This window comes from Ceratotherium simum, chromosome 31, assembly GCF_057802395.1.
Source record: "Ceratotherium simum simum isolate JZ-2026a chromosome 31, ASM5780239v1, whole genome shotgun sequence".
Taxonomy (NCBI): domain Eukaryota; kingdom Metazoa; phylum Chordata; class Mammalia; order Perissodactyla; family Rhinocerotidae; genus Ceratotherium; species Ceratotherium simum.
In genome coordinates this window covers 22,935,155-22,948,173 of record NC_141930.1, presented here as the reverse complement: position 1 = coordinate 22,948,173, position 13,019 = coordinate 22,935,155, and the positions used below count along the sequence as shown (strand labels likewise).

General features: G+C 37.2%; 1 protein-coding gene across 3 annotated transcripts in view; it reads left to right on the top strand.

The window, feature by feature from the left end:
- Window positions 1-13,019, top strand: part of NKAIN3 (sodium/potassium transporting ATPase interacting 3) — a 627,619-nt gene that overhangs the window by 594,031 nt on the left and 20,569 nt on the right. The window contains exon 6 of one of the 3 annotated variants that reach the window (XM_087420525.1): window positions 12,830-12,891. The exons of 1 other annotated variant lie outside the window; for it this stretch is intronic. In XM_087420525.1, coding sequence (XP_087276651.1) covers window positions 12,830-12,891 — 62 coding nt within the window. Of the gene's footprint in view, window positions 1-12,829; window positions 12,900-13,019 lie in introns of all 3 variants that reach the window. One more of the 3 variants, XM_087420523.1, reaches the window with a different exon arrangement.

Sequence of the window (13,019 nt, the reverse complement as noted above, 5' to 3'; positions counted from 1 at the left end):
TCCCACGTGACTCAACGGACACTTTGTTGACATCCCATTTGCTTATTTCAAATCTATGGCTGACAGAATTATGTGTTCTTTTTACATTCGAAGTAGGTTACCAATTCTTGTAGATATTCAAATATTTGATTGGATTCTACGTTTCTCTCAGATCTCTTCTTGTTCTGAGGTCATTGAGCTGTCCAGATCCAAAAGTATTTATAGTCCAGACCCAGCATATTATTGTTTAATTTTAGAGCTTTAAACAAGATTAAATAACTAACCCTTTATTGATTTATTCTTTCATTCATTCAAGAAATGGTTATTGAAAGACTTCTGTGTTAGACTACAAGGATACAGCAATGAATAAGACTTGGTCCCTTTCCCAGGAGATCCTACATTCTAATAAGTGAGCCAGGCACGTAAATAATTACAGAAGAGTGAAGTGCAGATAATGGTCTGTATAAAGTGAATCAAATGCACAGAAAAAATAAGCAAGACTAATTGTGTCTCAGGGCACCAAGCATGGCTACTCAAAGCATGTGAACATGGTCTTGTACGAAGAATATTACATCACCAGGAAAGGAACAAAGAAAATGCATTTTAAATACTGCAAAAAATATGTCAAAAAAGCTTGGGAAAACCAAGGAATATTCAGGAAGGCCTGGGGAAAATCTGGATTACATGGAAAGTGATGAGTTGTTGGATATGTTCAATTCACTAAGTCAATGGTGTGGTCAATCTTTGAGGGACGTTGGATTCTGCCCTACACTAGTGATTCCCAACCTATTTCCTATCTTGGCAGTCATAGAGAAAGCCAACATTTAAAGGCACTCTGTGGTAAATAAATTGCTTTTCTCCCAGCAAAAAATGACTGGCCCAGAGGGCTAGCTACCCCAAGCCTCGTACAGTGTACACACACACACACATACATACATCAGGGCATTGATATCTTGTCATGTCTGTACCTACTCAGGCCACACCAGTTGGGATGCTCTGCTAGATGATGTGGAGTCAATGAATAGATTTAATCTTGGGAACAATCTGATCAGATTCAATTTTTTGAATAGTAATTCATAAAGAAAGAAAAAGACTTAGAGATCTCCGAAGAAATGGCGTGTTTTGGATGGAAATGTCCTAGAAAAGGAGGAACCACAAGTAATAATGGAGGCTATAATTAAAAAAATAAAATAATATTCAAAGGAGAAATGTCCAAAATTGTAGAAGCAGACAGTAAAAAGGAATTATTGAGAGACTTCAAAGTCAACAAGTATTTATCCCTTGATTTATAGAGCAAAGTAAAACATTGGCTAGATTTAAATGAGAATGGTAAAAATATATTAGGAAAAAACTGGATAACTAAGAAAAAATATATTACACAGGGAAAATTATAACTGTTTAGACAAATTCTTAGAACTGTTTTTAGCCCTTAACTTTTTGAGCATTAATTTCCTCTCAGCCATCCTATTCTGCTTTATTGACCCCAAGGAGATTTTAGACATTCATTATTCCATTATTTAAATACTATATACTCTTATAAATTTTAAAGTGGGAAGAAACTCTCGGCCCTGATTATGGGAACATTTGATTCCAGAGATCTGAACCCACGAGTGGAACAAAAGCTGGAAATGCAGCCAAATACAAATGAAAAGAGAACTCTAAAAATAGAAAAGGGAGGTGTTTTCAGGATTTTTTAAAATCTTGTTTTCTCCAGAATAAAATGTTCCTCTGAATAAGCCCACCAATGCTGACAGAAAGGCCTTCAGCCACCAGTGATTTTGAAGAGACAGTAATTGAAAAATTATAAAAACTTCAAAAGGGACTTTATAGTAAAGCCAAACTGTCGTTGATAACTAAGCAGCCATTCCATCTAATTACTGAGCTGCTGATGAAGGTTAACTGAAGAGTAAGAAAGAGGATATCTACTATAGGAAAATGGCATGAATGTTTGGCTTTGAAAGAGCTGAGTAATTTTAAAGAGAATAGAAAATGTGTTTTAAAGATGAAGACAAAAGTAAGAAAGGGGAAAAAAAAAATCTACTTCTTTCCAAATATGAGAAAGTCAAAACTAAAAAGTGTATGTATGTTGAGGGAGTGGGATGGTGGGAGCAGGTATGGTATAGGCATCTTTATAAAGGTGATACAACTCTTGCACTAAGAGCAAAGAGAGATGCCACAGTAATAGATGCTTATATCAAAACACCCTGTAGGCACACTATAACCAGGTTCCCCCCACAAGAATTAAAGACAAAATATTAAAGAGGGCCCATGGGATCCTTACAGAATAACTAGAATAAGGATATCACTGGATCCAGAGGAATAACACTGAAAACATTAGGAGAAAGTCACTTTGTGCGCTTTGCACAGAGGGGATATATTATCTACAAAGAATCCCATGGAGTGACTTGAGATACTAAGAAAAAGAGAAAGATCTCCCTTCAGGGTTTGTGCTACTGTGGGGAAAAAAGAGTAGAGAATAAAAGAAATGCCAGTCAAAAACTAGACAAATGGTGACATAGGTTGTCACGTGTGCACCGGGTAGGTCACATGCCCCTGACCAAGTTGTGGACTCCAGCCCTGGAGACAGGGAAAGTCAGCGCTCCCCCATGACACTTAACTCCACAAATTCTGCCTCCACCAAGATTTATGTTCTTTCTTGTACCATGTCTTTATACAGGGAAGCATACCATTCCAGAATAAAAAATGCTCATAGAAGGTGACACCACAGGCTTCAAAAGGTAGCAGGCTAATCAATTTCCCCTCCTCCAAACTAGCTACTCTTTCCAAATATGAGAAAATCAAACTAGACACAAGTTCACTGCAAGTTCCCCAAGGACAGACACTCTTCTGGGGAACGGGGGTATAGAATGTCAGAATTCTCATAAATCGTTGTTCTTCTAAGCTAAGCAAAGCTTCTGAAACTTTGCAAATCAATAGTTGATGGGAGTATGTCATCAGAATAAGGTAAATGTGTAAATATTATCAATAACAGCCTGCTGTTTGCTGCATGCTTTCTGTGCCGGCGCTCCATGGCCATTCTCTCATCCAGGGCAACCACACCCAGTGAGCCAGTCATTGTCCTCATGTTATGGATGAGTACGCTGAGATTTTTCCCAACTCCAATAGCCTGTAAAAAGTGGAACTAATATTTGATCCTGATATTTCAGGTACCGAAGTCCATGTGCTTTCAAGCATGCACTTGTGCCTTCCTTTCTAACAAGGATAACAACTAAATTCTTCATAAATAAGCAAAAAAAGAGACATTGGTCACTCACTAGATTAAAACCAGAACATTCGTATTTTAAATATTGACTGAGAATATAAGTTACTTGCACATGTGGAGAAAAATAATGGGCTAGCCCACTAAAATTTAAAGGATATGGGGAGTCATATGTAATGTAACACACCCAATGATCTTGCTCCAAATCAATTGTCTTGTTTTAGCACAGAACACTCACTATGTGAAGCTTATCATTAGAATAACAGAATCTCAGGATCTAATTCAAATACTACAAAATTGTTCAACAACAACTCCCCCGAGCCCCAAAAATCTGTATTTAACTTTAATAGCTGCAAAATTCTGTATGACTATGCAATGAAATTAGAAGAATCCACCATTATTAAAGTCTGGTTCAATAAAATGAAAGAGAATATGGTATAAGACAAATGTGTGGGTATGATTTTTAAAAAGCAAATATGAAACTTCTCTTGTTGTCACAAAACTAGACTTAGCATTTCTTCCCCATGGTAGGCACTTCCAGGAAAACTCAGCCATTTCAGCGATTTCTCAGCCACATCAGGTGTCAGCACAGGGAGGGTTGTTCTCCTCCCAACACTGATTCTGAGGTCAAGGTTGACGTGGTGGTTCGGGCTGTGAGTGGTAGGTCTGGGCATCCCTGTCTTTTCCCACCTTTCTTGCTGGCATCCACGGAGCTGTGCAGTGACCCCACTGTGGTCCCCAGTTGTCAAGCACGTCTCGTTCTTGGCTGTCAGCACTCCACAGGCAGGCTACAGTGGGGCCTGGGGCCCTAGACCAACTTCCTGAGCCCAGTAACTACTGCTTTGCTTCTGTCTTCCATATGTCACACAAATGTCTCTTGTAGCCAACTCTAACTCAGAACCATAAAGAGAAGAGAATTCAGGAAACAGTCCCAGCCTAGATAAATGGACACATTACAAAATCACTACAATGTTTACTAATGAAACTACGGCATTACTCTTTTGAATGTATCTCATGGAATCTAAATGCCATAACAATTTAATATCCATAATTACCCGTTTTAAAAGTGCCTAGACAAGCTTTAATTAACAGTTGAAATTCTAACTCATTCTATTTTCGTTTTGAGCTTGTACCTTCCGCTTCATCCATAATATTCTGTCTTAATGTAGTATGTTTAATCTTAAAAGTTTTTTCTTAGTCTAGCATACATTTCTGCATTGAAAAATTGTTTGTGGATTAAATTTTCATTCCCAATGTTACCTTTTAATGAATAAAATTTCTTAATTTGTATAGTCTAGTTAGTAATCATAAATTAGGAAGTTTCATGGTTTGTTCCTCTTCAAGATTGTCTTAACGAATCTTGAGTCTCCGCCTTTCCACATACATTTTAGAATTAGCATTTTGATTAAACTGCTGAGATTTTTATTGAGATTGCTTTGAATCCATAGATTAATTGATCCACGATCAATTGGTATCTTTATAATATTGAGTTTCACAACATATGAATGTTCTATATTCTTTCATTTGCTTAAGACGTCTTTAATTTCTCTCAATATATTTTGTTGTATTCAGTGTAGAGGACTTATAAATGCTTTTAGATTTATTTCTATGAATAAAAATTTAATTTTTTCCTGTGACCAGATTTTAAGTGTTAATGTTCTTCTTTGGATGAGGTTATAATTACAATTATTGGCTGCCAACATGAATGAGCAAACATAAATGTATTACAAATATTGATGAATAAGTCCTAAATATAAAATGAAATACTTCTTGGAAAGGTACCACTTAATGAAATGGATGAAGCAGTTTTGTTTCATTTAGTTCCTGTACTTATGGATGAATATTAGTTATTGCTAGAATATAATAGGCTATCAGATACTCTCAATATTTGGTGCTAGTGTTATATATATAGAAACTTTGTTCATGAAAAAATAGAATGGAAGGAAATTGGTTACAGCAGTGTCACTCAACTATTCTAATCCCTTCCTTCTCCAAATATTTTTGACGGTCTACCTTGTACCAGGCACTATTCTAGGTGCTGGGGATATAGCAGTGAACAAAATTAGACAAGATTAGACCAAAATTCTTGTCTCATAAAACTTAAATTGTAGTGAAGCAGTCAGACATAAAATAAGGTTTTTTAAAGTAAAATTTATAGTATAGCATGATAAACAGTGATAAGTACAAAAGAGAAAAAATAAAGCAGAGAAGGAGATAGGACAAGTGGGAAGGAGTGAAATTATAGATAAAGTGGTTAAGATATATGTCAAAAAGTACATAGTGATCTATTATCAAAAATTGTTTTTCAAGTACTACAGCTGATAAATCAGTTAGGTTCTCCTTCAATTATTTTGGAAGTAAAAACTGGAAACCACCTACCTTATCATAAGTTGCTGTCACTTTATCACATAGGAAATTAAAACTGCTATTTTATTTAGTGTCCTGGAGAGTTTTACCCCCTCACCCTGTTGTCTCCCTCCCCCCCACCGTGGTGCACCAAGATAAGATCGCAGATGGCTGAGATAAATGCCTTTAGTAAAGCGGAAAGAAGACAATTGCAGAAGAGGATGAGGAAACCAGGAGCCAGAATAGCCTCAGGTACTTTCTCAGGACATAAAAATTTTGGAATTAAGACTCTTGAAATTGACCACCTTAAACTCTGCATGCCTACACACTATTTGGAAAGTCTTCACATATGCCCGGGGCATGCTTTCCCCAGTGGAAGACTACTGGTCTCTTACTGCCTCCCGTCTTAGTTCCCAGGATGAGGACGGGCTGGGAGTCCCACACAGACCTGGGGTTGCTTCCAGACCCTCCAGGCTCTCCCAGTGACAGCTCTCAGTGTTTTCCAGACCAAATTGCCATCAGGGACAATTGATCTATATTAGTTCTCCATGTCATCCCTTGAGACTGAGGGGGACAAGACAGAAGTAGAAGAGTCCATTTGGCATGGCTGTCACCAGGCAGGAAGAGGTAAAAATGTTGGAAAACTCTGATCTGCACAAAGCAGCCTCTAGGACTGCGGACTCTCCTCTTCCGGGTGGGGCTGACTTATCCTTGAGCATCTCATTGGGCCCACATGCTTCTGTTTCTCAGTTTCACGTGCTTTCTGAAAGGTGGAAGAGATTTTAAACCTCCTCCATCACAAAGAGAACAATGACAAATAGCCATAACGCTTGCACTTGAGTGTCATCTGCCTGCTTGAATGACTCTTAAGGTTCATAAAGTTACTTTGAGCAGGCAGCAGCACAGCCCCAACCACCCACTCTGGGCATCAACAGTGTTTCAGGGCACTGTCGAGTTCACTGTGCCCAGCAGACCCATCATGGCACCCCTGCGGCCACTCGGTGTGCTGTGAGCAGCCCGACTGTGGCCTGCGGTTTGGCACAGCAGGTCATGGCCTCTGAAAGCTCAGATTCTTCAGACGGGAAGGAGATGGCAACAGATCAGTGATGCTGCAGACTGGCTCGTTCCCTAGTAACACAGGCAGAGCTTAGTTGCTAGCTACCTCTGAAATAACCGGTCTCTCCTAAAAGCCTTCATTATCTGTGGGGTGCTGCAAAATCCTCTCCACGGTCTTTTAAAGGCCTCTCTGCATGAACTCAGTTGATGTCGAGCCTCTACCCCAGCTTTTCTCTTATGAATTCATATAACAGAACAAGTAAATCACAATCTAACGGCCCCGATATTTGAGTTCTTTAAGGCCTGAGCAATGCTTCCTTAAGACATTATTGTTGGCACCTTGTAAAATAAATGCTTAATAGAACAGTCTAATAACTGCACAGCAGAAACAATACTGGACCAGGAAGCAAGTTCACAATAAATACATCAATTGGTCCTCATCTTCCTGAATCTTTTCATTTCTCTGAATTAAACACAATATATTACAGAAGGTCGGCATTTCTCAATTCAGCAACAAGGCAGCATGCACACAGCTGGATGGGAAAAAATACACCTACATTCTTGTTAATTATTTGGTGAATATAGTTGACCCAGGACGTAAATGATAGCTTGAGTGCTCCCTGGAAATGGGACGTGTAGCTTTAGGTGCATAAAGTCAATCAGGTTTGCAATGTCTGAGTGAGGAATTGACTCAGGAGCACTGAATGATCTATTGGAACCTTCCTTTATGACCAAAAGTTTCCTGTAGTCAAAAAGAAAAGTTACAACTGGTTGTGTAGCTTTTGCAAGTGGAAAACAAGTCTGTATTTTTACAGTAAGATATTGCTTTAAATCTAGAGTACCTGTGTAATTCCTTCAGGTCAGTGAGAATTCTTGTCAGGAATTTGCGATGGCTGGTGAGTAACAGCAAAGATACTCAGTTACAAGTACCATAATTTCTTCCAAGAAGTTGCTTGGCTGTGCTGTTGGAAGTTGGCACAGGAAATACATTTGAAAGAACTGCAAACAATAGGGTTTCCTGGCTGTAGGCTCTCCCTGAGGGATCTTTTATAGTAACACCTCAGTTTCCGAGAAGGGTGAAGAGAGCAATGCTCTGCATAACTGGCTTTTCTGGACAGTTGATGCTAACTCTTAATTGTGCTAATTTTTTGTTCTGCGTTTCAAGACTTTAATAACCAGAGCATACAGAATTCAATATAGTTGTCCTACAGGTCACCTAGCAAGCTGTTCCCCCACCCCACCATGCTTCCTCTGTCTTCCCCATCTCTTCCATGGCCACTCTTCTGCCAAAGATCCTTATATAGTGTTCTCACTGTAAGAGCTACAGATTTTGTGGATGTTTTCTTTCTAATCCTCCTTTTCTAATACCTCTGAAATCCTAGCCATGCCTCTTCTATTACTTCTGGTATTTCACTGAAATTCATCTCCTTATTTCTACTGGAGAAATTCCTTAATTCAGCATCTTCTCTTCTCAAATCTTTCTACAGTGGAATATAACTACCTTCTGCAAACTTAATCAGAAGCTGAAGATTTTTCCTACTGAGTTATTTTCAAGTCTTTTGTGATCTCCTTAAAAAATTTTCATTTTTTTTAAAGCATTTGACATCATTAAGGGAAAAAAAGCTTTCAGAATCTATAAACTTACCCTCCATTTACACTTATGTTTACCCCTTTACTTGAACTTTCTTCCCAGTCTGGTAAATGGAAAGTGTAGGTATATGCATAAAAACTATTTTTTTAATATGGAAACATCATCATCTTGTAGACTTGTAGGCTTCTCTTGCCAGAAAGTCACATTGCTGTGTTCCATCCATAGTGGAGTCTTGTTGTTTTCAGTTTCTTAATTACCTATTTTTCAATGATTCCTCCTTAATATTATTTTTTTGTGTGGTCTTGTCTAGTTCTAGAAGCTTGATGATTTAAATTTTACCTATACGTGATATTTTATTTTTAGAGGTTTGCAAAATTTACATCATCCTAGAATTTTGATATGCAGAGAAAGTGGAGCTCGTTTATAGTGCCATCCACTGGGGTGACCATATGTCCTAGTTTGGTTGGTCCTAGTCCCTGTTTGCACAAGTTTCCCTGACATCCTATCTGGTTTAGACTTTGTCCCAGATTTTTTAGTTTTCAAATGAAATATTATTATTATTTGTTGTATTAGGATAATCTAGGATGGGTAAACTGACAGTACTTTAAGCTCCTTCCATAGTTTCCTCAAGGTGTGTGAGATGCAAGTGCAATGAGTAGAATTCTCCTTCTAATACATGGTTACATTTGTAAGAAAACTAACAGCACCATCCTTTTCTCCTCAAATCTTTAAGGACACAATGTAACTAGGACCTTCCTTTCAAGGGCAGTGGGCAGGTCAATCGATAATTAAAAAGGTAGGTGCTTGGACAAGGGTGGTGGAGATGGCTAACTCCTTCCGTGTCAGGTGGAGGTGGGGGAAGTGCTAGAATCTGCAGCTCCTGCCAGCAGCTCAGTGCGCCAGACCACGACCAGGAGACAGGTGAATGGAGAGCACCCAGAAGTGTGGGTGATAGGCTGCCTCCAGTAGTGGAAGAAGAATTTCCCAAAAAGCTAAAAAACCAGTGTTTTATCATTTCATCAGACGCTTTCAGCAGAAAACCAATTAATTTATTTTCAAATATGGTTTGATTTTTTTTTAATCCAATTCATAGAATCGAAGTAAAACTTTTAGGTTTTCATTCTGTCCAAGAAAAAACTTCTGATACGACTTTAAATGCTGTGGTAATTCAATTAATAAGTAAATATTAAAGATGAAATTTGTTTTGTGGTAATAATACAAATTTTGGTGGAGCACAATACTGTGGTTTGAAAAAGCATGGTATTCTTATTAAATTAAGAAATTTGTAAAGCAGAAATGTGTTTGGAATTCAGATGCACAGGTAATTTATAATTGCCTCCCAATAAAGTTGCAGTGTTTTACCAGTGAAAATAGAAACTCTAGTTTTTAAAGTTTATGTGTATATATATATATATTTATATACACACACACATATATGCACACTCACATACACACACATTAGGGCAAATAAATTAGAATATTTTTCCACCTTTTGCGTATTATGAATAATACTGTTCTAACATTTGTGTACAAGTTTTTGTGTAGACATATGTTTTCATTTCTCTTGGGTGTATACCTAGGAGTGGAATTACTGGGTCATGTGGTGACTATACGTTTAACCATTTTAGGACCTGCCTAACTGTTTTCCGAAGTGGCTGCACCATATTACCTTCCCACCAGCAGTGTCTGAGGGTTCCCATTTCTCCACATCCTCACCTACATTTGTTATTATCTGATTTTTTTATTCTAGCTATCCTAGTAGGTATAAAGTAGTATCTCATCGTGGGTTTTGATTTACATTTTCTTGAGAATATTTTCGTAATAAAGTTGATGCTGAAAATAAACAAAAAGAACTTCAGGCTGATGGAATACATTTTCTCTCTTTGCTTCTCTTCATCAATCAGAGTTAGGAACATTTCAGCCTGTAAAGAACTACTGTGTAAATCAATCTAAGTTTCCTACAATGGTTGTGAGCATTTTTATAAATGAGTCTTCTACATTTCAGTTGCATTGCATTCAAGATCAGTTGAAAAATTTAAATCAGATCATTCAACAAATGAGGCACTCCTAAAAATCATCTTTGGGAGCTTTTAGTAAATGGCAATAATTGAAAGCTTACAAAAAGGAGAATGTTGAAATTTATGCTCACAAAAGTAAGAGACCTGGACAAATTCAATAATGAGAGCTCAAATGTTATACAAGATTTAATTTTCAATATTATAATTTCCTTTTGAAATATCTCAACTTGAGAAAACACTCTTTTGATGGAGCTCCTGTTTTTTATTGGATAAATTTATATTCTGCACCAGAATAAAAGGTTGATTTGAGAAGATCTAAAAATTGTGCAGCATTTATATTTGGTGAAAAAAATCATAAATATATGCAATTTATGTTTTATGTCCTATAAAATTTTTGACAAAGAAAGATTCACTGAGTGGAGGTAAAATAACAGTGCCTGGAAAAATATTTGGGCTAAACTACATTACGCACATCCTCTCTTCAGCAAACTTGTTTGGCGTTTACCAGCACCTATATGGAGAATATTTCCATAGTTAAAAATATTATGATTTATAGAGTCAATTAAGGTATCAACAATTTGAAATTTACTAAGCATAAAAAGAAATTTTGAATAAGATAGTAAATAAATTTATGAAAATAATAAAACTATATTGAAAATATATATATGATGTATATTCTTCAAAAAAAAAATACCAGTGATATGGTACTTTTGAGACAGAGATGGCTAAGGAGCCGATTCACAGCAGTACATGAATTCATACCAAAAACAATGATTCTGTTAATGTTACACTTTAATGGTCAAATAATCCATATAAAGAAGTTTTCTTTTTATTTTGCTTTAATGAATATAGATATATGCTATCTTTATTTTTATAAATAATTTTATTTTGAATATAATTTTTCAGTTAAATCATTTTATTCACAAATGTATATATTTATAATTTTGTTTGTTTTTAACACCTCCTTTAAGTCCCAAAAGTGCCCTGTAAATGATATGGTCATTCAACTTTTTTTTTTTTTTTTTTTTTTGTGAGGACGCTCAGCCCTGAGCTAACATCCATGCCAATCCTCCTCTTTTTTTCACTGAGGAAGACTGGCCCTGGGCCAACATCCATACCTACCCTCCTCCACTCCATATGGGACGCACCACAGCACGGCCTGACAAGCGGTGCCTTGGTGCGCGCCCGGGATCCGAACCCCGGCCGCCAGCGGGGGAGCGTGCGCTCTTAACCACTGTGCCACGGGGCCGGACCCTCAACTTTTAATCAATGTGATCTTCCTTCTAAATTCCTCCCTTGTTGGTCAGTAGCCTGAGAGCGGATATTTGATGAAATGTCTAATCTGATAAAAACTTAGTCCAATCTGACTAAATGGTCCCTTTAAGCTCTGCTTGTTCTCTCTGGGAAAATCTTTTCAGTGTCTCAGATTGACTTCCCTCTCCCTGCTTCTCTCCTTAGGGTAGTATCCAGGTAACTTATGTGACTTAGTAGGAAAAGGATGGGCTTCAGGCTCTGGTCTCCAGGGGGATTACTTGCAGATGGTCCCTTGCCACCTGGTTACTGTGTACCCCACAGGACTCCAAAGCTCCTGTCTACGCAGTGATCTGGTGAAGCTTTGATTGACCCAGCCTGACCGCGGCTTCTCCAATGGAGGTAAAAGGCTGGAGCAGGTCAGAGATTGACAAGAGTGGCTTGAGCTAGAATAGGCCAAGACCTCAATAGAACTTCTAGGCTAATTCATCTCTCTCTAAATCACAGCTCACTCAAATGCCTGTCTTGAGCTGAGGATATGATATAATATTCTCATGGTGTCTACTTAAACACACACACACACACACACACACACACATGCTGAGAGTTCACTGTCTCTATATGCCCATACACCTGTTAATGTTAGAGTGCTATAATATAACCAAAGCTTGGTATAAAGCAATTAATATTTTTAATGGACTATGACCAAAAAAAAAAGGAACAGGAAAAATGAATTAAGATTAGCAGTGAACATTAGGATTGGAAAAGAACCATTGAGGCTTTGATCAAAACAAAAAGAAATTAGAAAAAACATTACCAAAAATAGTGAGTCTATACAGACTGTGAGACAAGAATCATACTGCCAAAGAGGAAATGAAACCTTCTTTGCAAAAGGCGGATGCTTATTTGTCAGGGATGGCTTAAGGACAGAAGACATGGGCATAGATTACGTGACTTCTCAAAGGTCTTTCTAATGGTGCAATAAATATTCTTAAGGAAAAAAAATGGATTCTGACAACAAGAAGAGAAGGTATATCTTTTGATATATAGGGGGAAAGGGCATATCTATATGCCTAAGGACAAACATACTATTTAAAATCTAATGTTATAACTTCGTTTTTCACTAAAGCCAATAACGACTATAATTTTTCAGTCTCTAAGATCCCAAGTTCTTTGTGTGTTTCTTAAAATTTCCCCATTTTTTGATCATTGATGATATTTTTAGCAGCCCTTTATACTAAATACACATTTTTCCATTTTGTAGTAGACACATATTTTTGTTAATTGTTTTTATGCATTTCTTTTTAAGCACCTAGGATTATGTGTGTTTTTAATTTTCACATTTATTCACATTGAATATATTTTCAGTTGATTTCATAGGTGGACTTGATGCACACTCCTACTACCAGGATCATGTTGAATTAAAGCCTGTTAATCTGTAAGTAAAGGTGTGATGAGATGGAAAATATTAATCCTTCTAACTTGGCCAAAACTAACCAAACCTGAAATAATTTGGACCTACTACTACTAATCATTGGTTTAATTTTCCACTCATATT